The sequence below is a fragment of the Mauremys reevesii genome, linkage group 10 (genome assembly GCF_016161935.1).
Source record: "Mauremys reevesii isolate NIE-2019 linkage group 10, ASM1616193v1, whole genome shotgun sequence".
Taxonomy (NCBI): domain Eukaryota; kingdom Metazoa; phylum Chordata; order Testudines; family Geoemydidae; genus Mauremys; species Mauremys reevesii.
In genome coordinates, this window is record NC_052632.1 from 64,218,027 (window position 1) to 64,234,260 (window position 16,234).

General features: G+C 42.3%; 2 protein-coding genes across 14 annotated transcripts in view; both read right to left on the minus strand.

Moving 5' to 3' along the window:
• MRTFB (myocardin related transcription factor B) overlaps positions 1-16,234 on the minus strand; it is a 184,320-nt gene that overhangs the window by 126,972 nt on the left and 41,114 nt on the right. For 11 of the 12 annotated variants that reach the window (XM_039491247.1, XM_039491246.1, XM_039491251.1 and 8 more), the window contains one exon: positions 896-1,093. In XM_039491247.1, the coding sequence (XP_039347181.1) occupies positions 896-1,049 (154 nt within the window). In that variant the 5' untranslated portion in view covers positions 1,050-1,093. Of the gene's footprint in view, positions 1-895; positions 1,094-11,235; positions 11,490-16,234 lie in introns of those variants that run through there. The other variant, XM_039491243.1, reaches the window with a different exon arrangement.
• LOC120373196 lies at positions 3,665-6,379 on the minus strand. Of its 2 annotated transcripts, none has more exons than XM_039491253.1 (2): positions 5,086-6,379; positions 3,665-4,336 (listed from the first exon to the last, which is right to left on the minus strand). In XM_039491253.1, exons 1-2 carry the CDS (start codon positions 5,764-5,766, stop codon positions 4,316-4,318), a joined length of 702 nt encoding a protein of 233 aa, XP_039347187.1. In that variant the 5' UTR covers positions 5,767-6,379; the 3' UTR covers positions 3,665-4,315. The 2 variants fall into 2 exon arrangements, with proteins under 2 accessions (XP_039347187.1, XP_039347186.1); XM_039491252.1 differs by having other exon boundaries at positions 3,665-4,339.

The window sequence follows — 16,234 nt, forward strand, 5'->3', positions numbered from 1 at the left end:
TGGAAAAAGGAAGCGGTGGAAGTTTCTCACTACCTAACTTTTCCTTGATTAAACCTGTATCCTTCCTCCAATGTTATGCAACTTACATAACTTAATACAATTTAATATTCCAATTTGGAAACTTAATATTCCCAATAGGTGTTGAAAAACAAATATTTAAGACAAATTTGCCAAGTAGAAAAAGGTGATGAGCAACATATTTGTGTGGTCCAATATGCTTTAAAATAATTATGACTCCATTTCATAGTGAACACTAACGTACATCTTGATTCAAACCTAACTCTTCCTATGCTTACTGTAGCAGTGGAAACACATTTCCACTAAGCCACCGTGCCAACATAAACAATGAGGAAAGATACTGGAAACATTCCTAAAATGTAAACCTCATTTTCCCTACAACGTTCATCCTTAAACTAGTCTGTGAAATAATCCTTTTACTTTAAAACCTCAAGTTTAAATACCTCTAATTTTTCAACAAAAATAACTATTTGAAATAACTATCTTCAATTGTTTGGTAATGTAACTATGTCCCAGGGGGAAGAAAGATACATTTGATTAACTCATACTTTCTCTTTGTATTTGCTGAGGATTATATCTTTCATTCATGTAAACAAAGAGCCACCTTTTATTTGCATTGGCCAACATTTTCAAGATTGGGTGTTTAAAGTTAGGTCATTTGCAATGGTAAATGAAGTTGTTCAAGACACATTTCACAACAAATAAAAATAACATTCATACTTTAATATGGTTGTTGGACACATAAATGAAGAGGATTAACAAATATTTCACTTGAGGAAAGTAAGTAATTAAAAACATTATTACTGTCACTTATAAAAATACACATTTCTTTATGACAGAGCAGGGAGGCTCTGCCTCTAACCTGTTTTGTACTCACCATTCTTTCGTTCAGTGAGGGGAGGTAAGTACTGACTAGCCTGCAATGAGAGTTCCTGAAATTCATGAGCAACTGCTTCACTATGAGGACTAGGAGCAAGATTTGTTAATGATCCTGAATCATCCTCAGTGTCTGCTGTCCCTAGGTGGTCCATTGTGTCCAGGTAACTGGCCTCTTAATTACAGCACGTTGATGAATCTGGTAAGAAAAAAAGGGAAAAATATAAAGACATCATGCAATTATATGCAAATGTTCAGTAGTCAGAACAATTATTTAATGCTTAAGATGCTATGAGGCTTCAAATATTTTATCACAAAAGACAAATCTGAAGATCTCCATCATAAAACCTTCTTGATACCAAATAAATAAAAATAATGGTGAAGAGTTCCTTAATACAAAGCTCTAAGACAATGGTTCTCAATTCATGGTCCCTGGACTAGTGATTGTCTGTGGAACGCTGGCTGATGGTCTGTGAAAGGTGACATGGTGATAGTCTCCCTCCTGATTTCAGCTGCTAAATTTAAAAAAGCTAAAATATATATAAAATACTTTCCTAACATTACTTTTCCACATGAACAATTTCTGTAGTTGCTACAGAAATGTTTCACAATTGAAAACAAGTCCACGCAATGTTCAACATTGAAGTCATGGTCCATACTTTGAAAGAGGTTGAGAATCCCTAATCTAAGATATCACTTCTTACATACCCCACAGATTTTGTACCTATAAAGATTTACCACATTGTCAATTATGCTTTGACTTTTATAAAGGAGACATTCAAAGGATTTGTTAAAAAGGTTTTTAAAGTTTAAAAGTCCCGCCCACTTTTTTTTTTTTGGCTGGTTTATGATGTATAAAAAAGCATAATTTGTTTTCCTGCTTCTTATTTGACTTGGACCATGTCTACATTACAAACTTTGGTCAACATAAATTACATCAGCATAAGCCGCCAAAGTTTGTAAATTGCTCAGGTGCATGCACATTTGTGTCAGCGCTGCACATACTCACCAGGAGCGCTTGTGTCAATGCAATGTGCAGTACACCAGAGTCGGTATCCCAGTGTGCCATCATCTGGCACAACGCCTTTGGGGAAATTTTCACAGTGTGTTGTGGGATAGAAATGACTTGCCATGGGATCTCTGGGAGCTAGGAGTCAGCTTCTCAGCATGCAATATTCTCCATTTTATAATAATAATGCCATTCATATCCCATATTTTTTGTTCCTTTTTAAAAAAAATCCCACAAACCCGAACAGCACTTTTTGGTTTCTTCCATTTCTGATAGAAGCATGCAGCCTGCAGAGCTCTGCACTATGTACAAGTACTATAATGGTGGGGGACATGGTGATTTCTTCAAGGACTGTTTTCTAAGGTACACAGGGAAAAATAATTCAAGGTTGTTGTTGGCATGTATGGAGCAGCCACAGACCGTGTCACTTCTGGGCCAAAGAAACTAGCACAGACTGGTGGGATTACATCGTAATGCAGGTTTAAGACAACAAGCAGTGGCTGGACAGCTTTCAGATAAAAAAGGCCACATTGCTGGATCCGTGTTCTGAGTGCATCCCAGCTCCCTAGCATAGGGACACCAGAATGAGAGCTGCATTAACAGTGGAGAAATGAGTGCCGAGATCATTTTGGAGTTGGAAAATCCACAGTGGCTGCTGTTGTCATGCAAACGTGTAGGGCCATTAATCATCTCCTGCTATGCAGGACTGTCATTCTCAGCAATATGCTGGACATAGTGGATGGATTTGCAGCAATGGGATTCCCAAAGTGGGGCTGGGCAATAGATAGCATGCATATCCCTATATTGACACCAGTACACCTTGCCACAGAGTACAACAGAAAGGGCTACTTTTCTATGGCTATGCAAACATTGGTGGATCACTGGGGACGTTTTCACTGATATCAGTGTCGGCTGGTCAGGAAAGTGCCTGACGCTCACTTTAGGAACGCAGGACTGTTCAGCAAGCTGCAAGCAGGAACATTCTTTCCCAACTGGCAAATTACCATGGGTGATATTGAAATGCCAATGGTGATTCTGGTGACCCAGCCCTTGTTCCCCGGGCTCATGAAGCCATGCAGTGGCCACCCTGACAATACCAAGGAAAAATTCAACTACACCTCTACCCCAATATAATGCCACCTGATATAACACAAATTCGGATATAATGCGGTAAAGCAGTGCTCAGGGTGGGGCGCGGCTGCGCACTCCGGCAGATCAAATCAAGTTCAATATAAGGCAGTTTCACCTATAACATGGTAAGATTTTTTGGCTCCCGAGGACAGTGTTATATCGAGGTAGACATGTACCAGAACAGCATGTGCAGAATGACTGTTGAATGTGCTTTTGGTAGACTGAAGGGAGACTGTGGTGTTTACTCACTACACTGGATCTTGGTGAAAAAAATATCCCCATAGTTATAGCTGCCTGTTGTGTCCTGAATAATAGTTGTGAGGCAAAAAGGGAAAAACTGCCACCAGGGTAGAGGGAGGAAGTGGATCTGCTGCCTTCTGACTTTGAGCAGCCAGCCACAAGGGCCATTTCAAGAACCCAACTTGGCACTAGTGGGTTGAGGGCGGCTTTGAAAGGACACTTTAACAGTCAACCAAAGTAACGTTCTGTGCTGGACTGTTCTCTGGGCCTGGAGCTTTGGGTGCTGATTGGAACAGTGTATAAGCTTGCTGTACATTTACAAGTACTGTTTGCTTTGAGTACTGCTATGCATTCTGCACTATTTATTGTGAACTAATAACAATAAATTGATTCTCCAAAAATAGAACTTTACTGAGTGGGAAAAACAGTGTAGAAAAACAGTGTGCAAAAAATACAGGCAATGTAATACACATTTTTAACATAAATTAACAGAGTGGAACTTTAAAATTGGAAAAGGAGTAAATATTTTGGTCCATTTGTGTCCACAAATGTAGTCCATTGTGGCTACTCATGCATCAGCTGTGGTCCTCTCAGGTCAGTTGTATGAGAATATGTGATTTTCCCTGCTGTCCCTTGCCATGGAGTGATAGGGATAAGGATGTGGCCTGTGATGCCACATTGTATGTTGGGGTGTTTAGGGAACAGCAACCATGGAATTTTCCAGAGACTGCAAAGCTGGGGAGTCTTGGATTTTTGGACCTATAGGTCAACCAGGGTCTGTAGCATTTTGTGTTTGCTGCCTGAGAAGACCCATTATGTCCTGGTGCATCTCCCTCTCCTTTTCCTGCTGGGTTTCCTGGGATTTCTCCTGTCCTCACTTTACTTCTCCATGCTGCTGGTCATACTGGCCATCCAAGCCCTTTGCTCATGGTCCAGTGTATCACTGGCTTGCAGGATCTCAGAGAACACATCCTCCATAGTCCTCTTCCAACTCCTCCTCATCAGGTCAGGCATTCTGTGGGTGTAGAAGGTGGGCACTTCTCAAGGCTGCCATGCCAAACACTGCTGATAAAAACAGACATGTGCAATTGGATTTACAGTCATCGCGGAAAGGGGAAAATAAGTTTCAAAACTTCCTTCCCTTATTCCCATAAACACTTTTAATAAGAAATGCTTATTGACACTACAGCTTTGGAGTACCATGCCATAGTGAGTATGGCCTGCCAGGAACAATGGAGGGAAGGCCGTTCTGTTGGATGAAGCTATAACATTTCAGCCCTTATTCCATGGGTATGAGTATAGGGCAATGGCATTTAATACTGGCACTATTTTCTACAGGTGATGGTGGTTTTAGCTGATACCTTACTCCTGAGGGTCACAAAGATAGAGAACACAGCTGCTACTGGTATCACTAAGCCACCCAGGCTCATATACTGCTTGCCTGTTTACTGAAACAGTTCCAGTTGAATCATTGCAGAGTGGTGTAAAAAGGGGGAAGAAATAAAGCAGCCATCCACAGAAACTTCTGGGAGAGGATTGCAGAGTACCTCCATGAAAGTTTCACCAAGATGTTTCAGAAGAACAAAATGGACATCTCTAAGTACATAAACCAAGTGTTCCGCATGCCCCCTCCAACCCAACAGGAGAATGAAAAGCAGATGCCAACTCTATCTCTGTTTGTTCTACCTCTCTCTCTTCTTGTATGAGTAAAACAATGAAAAGTTGATAACTTTGTCTTGTTAACTTGGGGGTGGGCTGGGCACCATCTTTAAATCCAAACATTGTAAGGAAAAATGCATGCACACACTTACCTGAGTTTCCTTCCCCTTCATCAGGCTCATGCAAGCTTGCATAGTGGAAATGGCTAGGTGGGGAGTCTCAAATGGGTCCTGCCTCATTGGATGGCTGGAACCCCATCTGGTGTCTCCCCCTTCTCCTTCCTCACAGTTCACAGCCAGGGTCTCTGTCTCCTCAGAGATATCCACAGTGGTATGCAGAGTGCTGGTGAGGTCTCCATCAAGTATGGCATGCAGCTCATTGTAAAAGTGGCAGGTCTGCAGCTCAGCACCAGATCTATTGGTAGCTCCCTGGCCTTGTGGTATGCCTGGCAAAGTTCCTTCATTTCCCAAGGCACTGCTGCTGATCCCTGTCATACCCCTTTGCCTGCATCCCCTGTGCAATTGAGTCATAGATCTCCACATTTCTATGGCTGGTCCATAGTGGTGCTTGCACAGCCTCTTTTCCTCACAAACCCATGACAGCCAATGCCTCCTGCCTACTACAGGCAGGAAAACGTCTAGTGTGTGGAGTTGGCATGGTTGGCTGAGCAGTTGCAGACAAGGAGAGCTCTTAGGTGTGCTCACTAAGATGGGCATCCGAGGACAAGAAATTTCAAAAACACACAGGGTTTTAAAGGCAGTATGCGTGACTTCTGGTCTCTGTGACCCCCAAGCAGTGGAGTTGCCACCTGTGACCAGAGCTGTCACTGTCATACAGAATGGGGCATTGTGGGACAGCTACTGGAGGACTGTTGGGGTCAACACAGGTCATAGAGCATCTACACTCACTGTGTCAACCTCAGTAGGTCAACCATGGCTCTATATTGTTCAAGGAGGTGGTTTTACTGCATCACTGTAACAAGGCACTTACATCAGCTGGAAACAAATTTAAGTGTAGACTCATACACAAATATGTTATTGCAAGGCAACTTACATCGGTCTAACTTTTTAGTGTAAACAAGGTCTTAGAAACTATAAGCATGTCCACTCTGATTCTTCCCTGGATTTGCTGGAGGAATTCTTGGAGGATGGGGAGCAGAGGAGGGCTCAGATGTTTACTGTGAGCTCTTACATCTTTATTGAAGGAGTAGCACAATGAAACTTTTATCAAGACAACCTTTCGGCCAAGTGCTCATTACACAGTGGAGTTAAGTAGGCATTAACAAAAAAAAGTTTTAAATAGGCTGACTAAAAATCCCTTTCTCTCTCAATTGCTCAGCTTTTAGTTTTTTGCTATGTCACAATTTCTTATTCCAGCATAGAACGTTCCAGAAGAGATAATAGAATTTCCAATGTAAAAGAATATGAAGTAAAAAATAGTTTTAAACCAAAACCCTCTCATGCTGTTTTACATAATAAATAAGTAAAACAGGACTTTTTCTCTTGCCGGCACATCTTTAGAGGATGCTCCTTATATTTGGAATGATGCTTGGAAAGCTCATGAACTGAAATCTTCCCCCACAGTACTACTTTGAATAATAGTCAAATGGTAACCACTGCTATTGTCAAAATTCCGAAATCAGTTTCCATTATACCCCTGCATTTTCACTCACTCTTAACTTTCTAAAACTGTCATTTTTGGACTCTGTCTCTAAATATATATATTTAAAGTTGAGCAAAATCCCCTTAGCCTTTCCTGAGTTCTGAAAAGGAGAGAAAATACAGACTTATGCCATTTTAATACACTGCTGCTATACTCTTTTCCCCACACAGAACTCAAAACCAGAAGAACATTGAAACTCGATCTGTGCATAGTTCTCTATGCTAATATTATAGGGCATTAAAAAAAAATCACTAACTTTTTTGAGCATCAGTGCATATTCTCCATCTCCAGCTTCACAGATACATTGTGCAATGCTAGCTGATGATATGAGAGCATGGGAGCCTAAAACTCCTATGAAAGTTGTAGTGGATCCTATTTAAGTGAGCACACAGATTTAAAATACTTAAAACTGATTCTCCTTTGTAAGCAGCCTATATTAAATAAAGGTGAGTTAACTCCACTCTGATAGCCTGGAGTATGTGATACTTTTAATTTGGGCAACATCCTCCAAAAAAACCTAACTCCTCTTCTTAAGAACAAAAACAGGAGAAAAAAATCAATTATTAGAAGTGATATAACATTTCACATCCTCAAAGCACTGTATAAGAGTTAGCAAATGAATCCCCAGTAGCTCTCTCTTATGGAGAAAACTGGGGGTATGAAAAACTACAAATTCAACAATTTTATACAGCAGCTACTCATTGAACAATACTGTGCAAATGCTAAACTTTCATCTGAAAAATAAATTAGGAGTCCAATCCAACAGAAACATAAGATCCAATCCTGAAAATAAAAATCACCTGGACAGACTCCCGTGGCTCTGACAAGCCCCCATGAAGTCAATGGGGCACTCCAGAAGCATAGTAGTCCACCCTAGTTTCTTTTTTGCCGAGAAGCAACAGTATCCAAGCAAACAACAGAAGAAGCAAAGGTTGCACGCAATTCACTGCAACTCTATTCACTTCAATGAAGCATAGCAGCCAAGTTCTATTCAACTACATGTGGCATTTTTTGGAATTTTTAATGTATTTTGCATATAATCTATTTTCAACTTCTTTTTAAAGTGCTAATTTAGCACTGGTGAAAAGCAACCCCGGTGAATGAAGCCCTCTGTTTATCTGCATAGTCAGCCTTCTCCATACATGCTGCCAGCATGTATCAACCTTAATCAGTGATTCTTGTAATGTGGATTAGAGCTCATCAGAGAACAACAGCAATTTTTTTCCCTTTCAGAACCTTAAATCAAACTGAAATCATTACAGTGCTTCATACTGTGCAAGAAACTCCCGAAGGAAAAGGGGGTGACAAGGAGCTAATGGGACACATGGGCAGGGCTGCCCAGAGGATTTAGGGGGCCTGGGGTCTTCGGTGGCGGGGAGCCCCCACTTCGGCAGTAATTCGGCAGCGGGGGGTCCTTCCGCTCCGGGACCCACCGCCGAAGTGTCCCGAAGACCTATGGCGGGGGCCCCCCGCTGCCGAATTACCGCCAAAGATCCGGCACTTCGGCAGCAGGTCCCGCTTTGGTGGTAATTCAGCGGCGGGGGGGGTCCTTCCACTCTGGGGTGGAAGGACTCCCCACCGCCGAAGATCCGGAGCGGAAGAAGCTTGGGGGGCCCGGGCCCTGCAAGAGTTTTCTGGGGCCCCCAGAGCGAGTAAAGGACCCCGCTCCAGGGGCCCCGAAAAACTCTCGTGGGGCCCCCTGCAGCGCCCGGGGCCTGGGGCAAATTGCCCCACTTGCCCCCCTCTCTGGGCGGCCCTGCACATGGGAGCAATGAGGAAAGTAGGCTCATCAGGAAATGGGAGCTAATAAGGAAGGCATTGACACAGGAACTAATTTGGGGAGAGGAGAGCTAAAAGGGGTAAGTGGGAAATTCAGGATCTAATAGGGATAAAGGGAACCAGGAACCTCCAAGAGCCATGGTGGAAGAGGATCTAATAGAGGTGATAGGTTGGGGACAGGTATAGAATTTGACTGGCTGCATAGATGAAGCTAAAGGGAATCAAGGAAATGGGGACCTCAACTCACCCTCCTCCTCATACTGAGTTTATGGGGTCCCACTCCCACATCATCAACTGACCACCACCGTTTGTGTTAACTGATAGACTTAATAGAGGCATTTAGAACAGCATAGGCTACGGAAACAATTACAGGAAGTCCTCTCCCCTGTGCTCTTCTCCCATATTAACTTACTTTTACATGACTGGCAGCTTTTATTCAGACTTATATGAAAACAAAAGATGGGATGATAAATAACTTTTCAATTTCAGAGTCTGCAGTGCTCCCATGTGAGAGTTAACACTGTGTAAAGGAAGCTCCAACAGCAGCTATCCTCTCTGTAACAAGCTTAAGGTTACTTTGTGAATAGAGTGATAGAAGCTTCAGTTTTTCACCATTTGATTCCGGTGTGTGTGTGTGTGTGTGTGTGTGTGTGTGTGTGTGTGTGTGTGTGTGTGTGTGTGTGTGTGTGTGTGTGTGTGTGTGTGTGTGTGTGTGTGTGTGTGTGTGTGTGTGTGTGCGCATTATAAAAGATTCTGACCAATTAACTTCATTTGAATTAATCACATAAGTAATTCCTAATGTGCTTTCACATTCAGTACCTGTCAGTTTTAAACAGGTGGAATGTCTTGTGATTAAGGCATAAGACTTGGAACTGGGAGACTGGGCTCATACACCCAATTCTGTCACAGACATTCTGTGACTGTTTGGGCAAGTCCCTTCATGTCTATGCACTTCAGTTTACCCATCTGTAAAATGGGGTGTGCAATTTATCTCACCGGGAATTATGAGTAACTCATTAGTGCTTGTAAAATGCTAGCTAGCTATTCTATATGGACCTTGTTACTGGAGTATCTGAACACTTTTCTATCCTCATATGGAAAGTACTGCAGAAGTGCTAAATATTACACTATTGAAATATTTACATAAATCATAATTTGGTATTCCTTAAGTACTAAGATGTCATCATACTATTGTGATAAATTTCTAAAACAAAACTATTCCTAATTCAAAAATCCATGAATTTGTTTTCAAACAAACAAAAAACAACAACAGAAAAACTTATCCTCACATGTAACAATGCTATTTGACAATTTATTAATCTAATTTTCTCAGAATAAAACGTGTTAGGGGGTGTGAAGGGGAAGAAGCAGAGAATTAGTACCACCAGCTTTGTTACAACTGAACTGTAGGGAAATGCAAAAATTCATACTGCAATTTCATATCACAACCTGTAAAGAGGAAACATACAAAGGGAATTCTACTTTTATGTAGGAAAATTTCCTAGTGAAAGAAAATAATATGTAGATATCTGCAAGTTCCACCACCTTCAAAAGGTCAAGTGGAGCTCAACTCCTTTATATGTTGGTACATTTCCTGTCCCCCACAAATGTTTAAAAGCTCAGGAGTATTTGAGATTCTACTGGTCAAGGGGGACACTGGCCCTTTAAGAAAGAGCTGCCAAAGAGCAGGGAACTGTAGACGTTCCTGGAAGGAAGCTGTAGATGGTTTCCAAGGGAAGGCTGAAGGCAGGAGGGAAGCAAGAGGGGTTTACTGGCTGACCTCCCCAAGCCAGAGAGCCAGGGCCAGAGGACTGAAGGCCAGAGAGCAGCAGAGGGAGCTGCCTGCTGATGTCTAAACTGGAGAGCCAAGCCATAGGCTGGAGAGTGCCGAAGGCAGTGAAGAAACAGGGTTTATCCACTGACATCTCCATGCTGGAGAACTGGACCCATAGGAACAGTGAGAAGGCCTGAGGGATGCTCCCCTGGCAAGGATGATTTCCAAGGAGAGAAGCTATCAGGGTTCCTGTTGGGAAGAATGGGGTTGCACTCCAGCTGGAAGGGTTGAGGTTGCTGTCCTGGCAGAGGGACAGAAAAGGACGGATAAGAATCCTAGGTGTGATGGAAGATGCCACAGTATGGTTTGCTCTTTGTAAATGGACTACAGGATGGGCAATTTTAAGACTATATACACTTTGGTTATAAATGGATTATTTGGAGGATTTTTATGGACTATTTTGCATGACGTTTTTGTAATAAACTGGACCCAAGGAGGATATTATTAAGTTAAAAGAGAATGTTGTGGAGTCCTTGGAATATCTGAGAGAGATAACTGAGGCAGGTGCACCAGTCATTCCATGATCTTCCACAGGAAGGCACTCAAGGCAGGGCTTCCCAATGAGAATACAATGAAATCCATCTTCATATTGCTCAACATTCCTAAAGCTTAAGGAAAGTCGAAAAGGGCTAACACATATAATTTCATGTTCAAAACTATGTGAAAAGACTGTTTTTCTACTTCAATGAGTTCATGCTGATACACAGTAAAAGTATTCTTAATTCTTTTAGGATACTTTACTTTTTATATTTCTACATTTACACTAACATTTTTCTAAAGTAAACACCTTTATAAAATACACAAATCCACTAAAGAACATCAAGGGATACCCTGAATGGCTCCACTGTAAAAAATGAAATGCAACTCATCCCACAATACATTTCTAACAATAATGGGGCACCAGTAATTAATACTACAATCTTAGTTCCTAGGCAAAATTTGAGTAAAAGGCTTTTGCATAAAAGAACTAGGTAGGTGTAGGGAGGGAGCAATCCCACTTCCTAACTAAAGGTAGGATGTGAAGTACCTGCACAGTTTGCTTGCTACGGCATGATGTAGCTGCTATGATACTCTGCACCCTACTGTGCTGATCTGTGCCATTTGTTGTGGATCCACTCGCCATATCCATGCTACTTCTTCATCCCATCTGCATGTTATGGAGCTCCAGGGAACACAGTAGGTTTCAAAGTCTCCCTTATGTATTTTCCCTGCTTCTTCGAGCATTCTCCTTGCCAGGGTCTGAGGGACTGACCTTAACATAGTTCACACCACTGTGATTAGTTATTTTAAGTAGGGCTGTCCATTAATCACAGTTAACTCATGCGATTAACTAAAAAAAATTAATCGTGATTAATAGCACTTCTAATCACACTGTTAAATAATAGAATACCAATTGAAATTTATTAAATATTTTAGATGTTTTTCTACATTTTCAAATATACTGATTTCAATTATAACACAGAATACAAAGTGTACAGCAGTACCTCACTGGTGCTATACTTCAGAACGGAGTTCAGCATTGGTTCCATTTTTCAGTTTTGCATTCTCACACCTGATACTTTTAAACAGAAGTCTAATAAACTAATGAATGGAATTTAGACTAGTCCATGTTCACTCATTTGGGTCTACAGGTATAAGGGTTTCCTTAGCACAGGGGTTGGCAACCTTTCAGAAGTGGTGTGCCGAGTCTCCATTTATCCACTCTAATTTAAGGTTTCGAGTGCCAGTAATACATTTTAACATTTTTAGATGGTCTCTCTCTCTAAGTCTATAATATATAACTAAACTATTGTTGTATGTAACTTAAATAAGGTTTTAAAAAAGTTTTAAAAGCTTCATTTAAAATTACATACCATCCGGTGGCCAGGACCTGGGCAGTGTGAGTGCCACTGAAAATCAGCTTGCGTGCCGCCTTCGGCACACGTGCCATAGGTTGCCTACCCCTGCCTTAGCATATGGTACAAGCCATGTCAACCCTCCTTATCTTCTTGATGGAAGAGTGAGTAATAAACTCCAACCAGCTGAAACTCAGAGTTTTATCTCTCCTGACAATTTATTCCTAGGTGACAATAGGGCCCAATGATTCTTACTGCATACTTCACTACTAGTTAAGCGGAAAAAGTATGCCATAAAAATAATTTGAAATTCTGTTATTTGTTAGTACACCAACCTCATATTTGTACTTATACTAGGACTTAAATATTCAGTAAACAGTTTTTATAATCCCACATGCATGTTATTTAGAACCTGTATTTTCTGGGGAAAAAAAAGAAAAACAAACTGGAAAAGCATGAGAGAGTGCACACAGCATGGGCAGCAGGTATCATAGGCTGGAGGAGGCTGTGCCTCCCCAAACAGCCTTGTGTGGCCCCGCCCATGCCCTGCTCCAGGCCTCTTCCTGCTGTTCCTTCATCCTACCCACTCTTCCCTAGCCCAGGCTGGCTGGTGTGAGCCTCCGGGACTCAAGACAACTGGTGCTGATGCTTGGGGCCATGTTGCCCGCCCGGTGCTTGGGTTAGGGGCTCACCCAGAGCTCTGGGGGCGCTGCAGCCATACTGTCCAAAGCTCTGGGGTTGGGAGTTGGGGGGGGGGGGCACTGGGCTCCTGTGGAGGAGTGGGGGCAGAAGAGGAGGGAGAGGGGTGGGGCCTTGGGCAGAATGGGAGGGGTCAGGGGCTAGCCTCCCCCAACGGCAGGTTCACCAGCCACCCATGGCACACAGTACATGTGGCACTTAGAGTCAAAGTAATAATTGGAGATATACCAATCTCCTAGAGCTGGAAGGGACCTTGAAAGGTCATTGAGTCCAGCCCCCTGCCTTCACTAGCAGGACCAATTTTTGCCCCAGATCCCTAAGTGGCCCCCTCAAGGATTGAACTCACAACCCTGGGTTTAGCAGGCCAATGCTCAAAACACTGAGCTATCCCTCCCCCCGTAATGCACTTGGACTGTAGAAACAAAGAATAGAATTAAATCCCCACTAATTTAGTGAAAAAGCTACTGAAGAAGCCAAATGTAAGAAAAACTTTGAAATAGCAAGGCAGAAAAAAAGCATTTTATTGCCTCAGACTTACAGAAATCTATCCAACCAGTTTATCATGTCCCACAGAACAAAATGATAAGCAAAAATAAGTGTTTGTTTCCCCTCTGGCATTCAACAAACAGGCAGCTACTTGACAACTAAAGAATGTACTTTATACCAACAAAACCACATTGACCTTGAATCTCGGACAAACAATTTTTAAAAGCACCCTCTTTTGCTTAACAACTTTGCTAATATTTATTGAAGTTACACAGAAATATTTGCGTGAGAGTTAACATAATTTTGCTGAGCACTATTATTATTTGTATCATAGCTGCAACCCACTGGGATTGAAGCTTCATGGTGCCAGGCCCTATACAACTACACAATAAAAGACACTGATAGTTTTGTTTTTAAAAAGTATTTTAAAAAGCCACTTCTCACCTCATTACCTTGACCCAGCCAAACATGCCCTTGAAGTGCTAATTAGCATGGCACTGGGACTCATTAAAAAGATTAATTTTGACAAAGAGCAACTCAGTCAAGTGAGTAGTGAGATATCTGTTAAAGAAAATAGGAAAAACCTACAAATGTAATAGTAAAGCAGAGGAGAGGACATGAGTATATAGATGGGGAAAGATGATGAAGAAAAAAAATGGGACATCGGAATGAAATAAATTGACCAGTAATTCTCAAATTCACCTTTTCAAAAGAAAACAGACCCAAAAGCTTGGAACAGATCATACCAGTCCTTGATTAGCTGTCCAGCCATCAAGATAAATACGTATATGTCTCTACTCAACACCTCAGTCATTTTCTCGTATGCTATTCACCAGCAACACTGGATTATGTCCACAGTAGAACATGTCCACCTGCATCATCCTTTCTTTTTGAAGTATCCAAATCATCCCTCGTCAAATTAGGAGTGGGACTTAGGAAAAAATTCAGATGTTATATAATTTCTCAAAACCTGTACTGATAAGTGAGGCAAAGTAAAAATATTACTTATGACAGACTCTGTGGGTGTATCATTTAGAAAGCTTTTCTCTTTGTATTCCTATGACTCATCTATCCCTCCTGTTTTTTTACTGTTGCTCATTTTCTCTAGATTGCAGTTAAAATGTTCTTCCACTCCTTCCTAATTCGCCCACAAATCATCCATTACTACTACAATGGTTCTAGAACCACAAAAGAAGATGCAAAGACAGAGGTGCATCAGTACCCAACACTTCAATCAGAGACTGCTAATTGTGTAAAATATGCCTCTTGATCCTACTGGATGATTCCTGTTCAATGCACCAGAAGCAGGTCATAAAAACCCAGTGTCCCTGCCATTATGTCCTGGAAGAAAATACTGTCTGCACTTGCTCTACCACAAAAAAAAAAAAAAAACACAAAAAAAAAATACCACCTACTTCACTTGAAGATGAAACAAGAATCTTCTCAAAGCTCAGTGTTCAAAATTCAGTTGGATGTACACACTGATGTACATACATACACGTATGATCTCTGATCAGCGCAGTGCCGCTTTCAGTTATGTCAGAGTGCTGCAACCATTTCTAATGTCAAATTGATAGTCATAAATGGGACTCGGAATAACTGGCTTATATTTAGTAAGAAAGACACGGTGTGTGAGGTAATATGTATTGGACCAGCTTCTGTTGGAGAGGGAGAGAGAGACAAGCTTTCAAGCTTACACAGAACTCTTAAGGTCTGGGAAATGTACTCAGAGCATCACAGCTAAACACAAGATGGAACAAGTTGTTTAGCAGAAGTAGTTAATACATATTTCAAGGGACAAATATTGGTCAAGTGGCTTGGTAACACCTCTTCAGACATGGGGTGGGGGGGAGAGGAGTAACTGGGACGGGGGGTTAGTGGGTTATAGATTGTTGTAATAAGCCATAAACTCAGTATCTCTAGTCACTCTATGATATTTACTGTCTAGCAAAGTTATGAATTTAAGCTCCTAGGCTCGTCTTTTGAAGTTGTAAAGCAGTTTTCCTTAGAGGATGAGGACATAGAGGCCAGACTGAACAGAGACACTGGATTTATGGCTTATTACAACAATCTATAACTCACTAACACTCCTCTCCCCCCACCCCAACTCCTCTCCCCAAAACCGAAGAGGTGTTAACGGGCCACTACACCTTGAATGGTCCCTTGAAATATATGTTAACCATTTATGCTAAACAATGTTCCACCTAGTATTTAACTGTGACACTCAGAGGCCTGGTCTACACTAGAATTTTACATCTGTAAAGCTACATCTCTCTCAAGGTTTTTCTTCGCAAACAGTGCTGCAGCTGTGCGCTGCTGTAGCGCTTTAGTGAAGATGTTCCTACACCAACGGGAGAGCTTCTCCCATTGGCGTAGTTAATCCACCTCCCTAAGAACAGGGCCGGCTCTACTGTTTTCGCTGCCCCAAGCAGCGCGCCAAATTGCCGCCGCGGACATGGGGTGGAGGGGCAGTCCATGTGCCGTTAGGGCGGCACGCGTGTTTCGGCGGCAGCGGCAATTCGGCAGCAGCTTCTGTCTTCAGCCGGAAGACAGAAGCCGTGCCACCGCGGACAGCTGAACATAGAAGCTGCCGCCGAATTGCCGCAGCCGCGGAAACGTGCGTGTCGCCCTAACGGCGCACGGACTGCCCTCACCGTCCGTGGTGGCAATTTGGGGGCAAAAACACTGGGACTGTCGTCCCTTGCAGATTGCCGCCCCAAGCACCTGCTTGGGATGCTGGTGCCTGGAGCTGGCCCCGCCTAAGAAGCAGTAGCTATGTCAATGGGAGAAGCTCTACCATCGACATAGCGCTGTCTATATGGGGGGTTAGGTCGGTGTAACTACATTGCTCAGAGGTATGGATTTTTCATATCCCTGAGCAATGTAGTTATATCAATATCAGTCTCTAATGTACACCTGGCCTCTCGGGGCGATGGATTACCTACGCTGACAGGAGAATTGCTCCCACTAGCATAGACAGTGTATACTCTGAAGCATTACAATGTT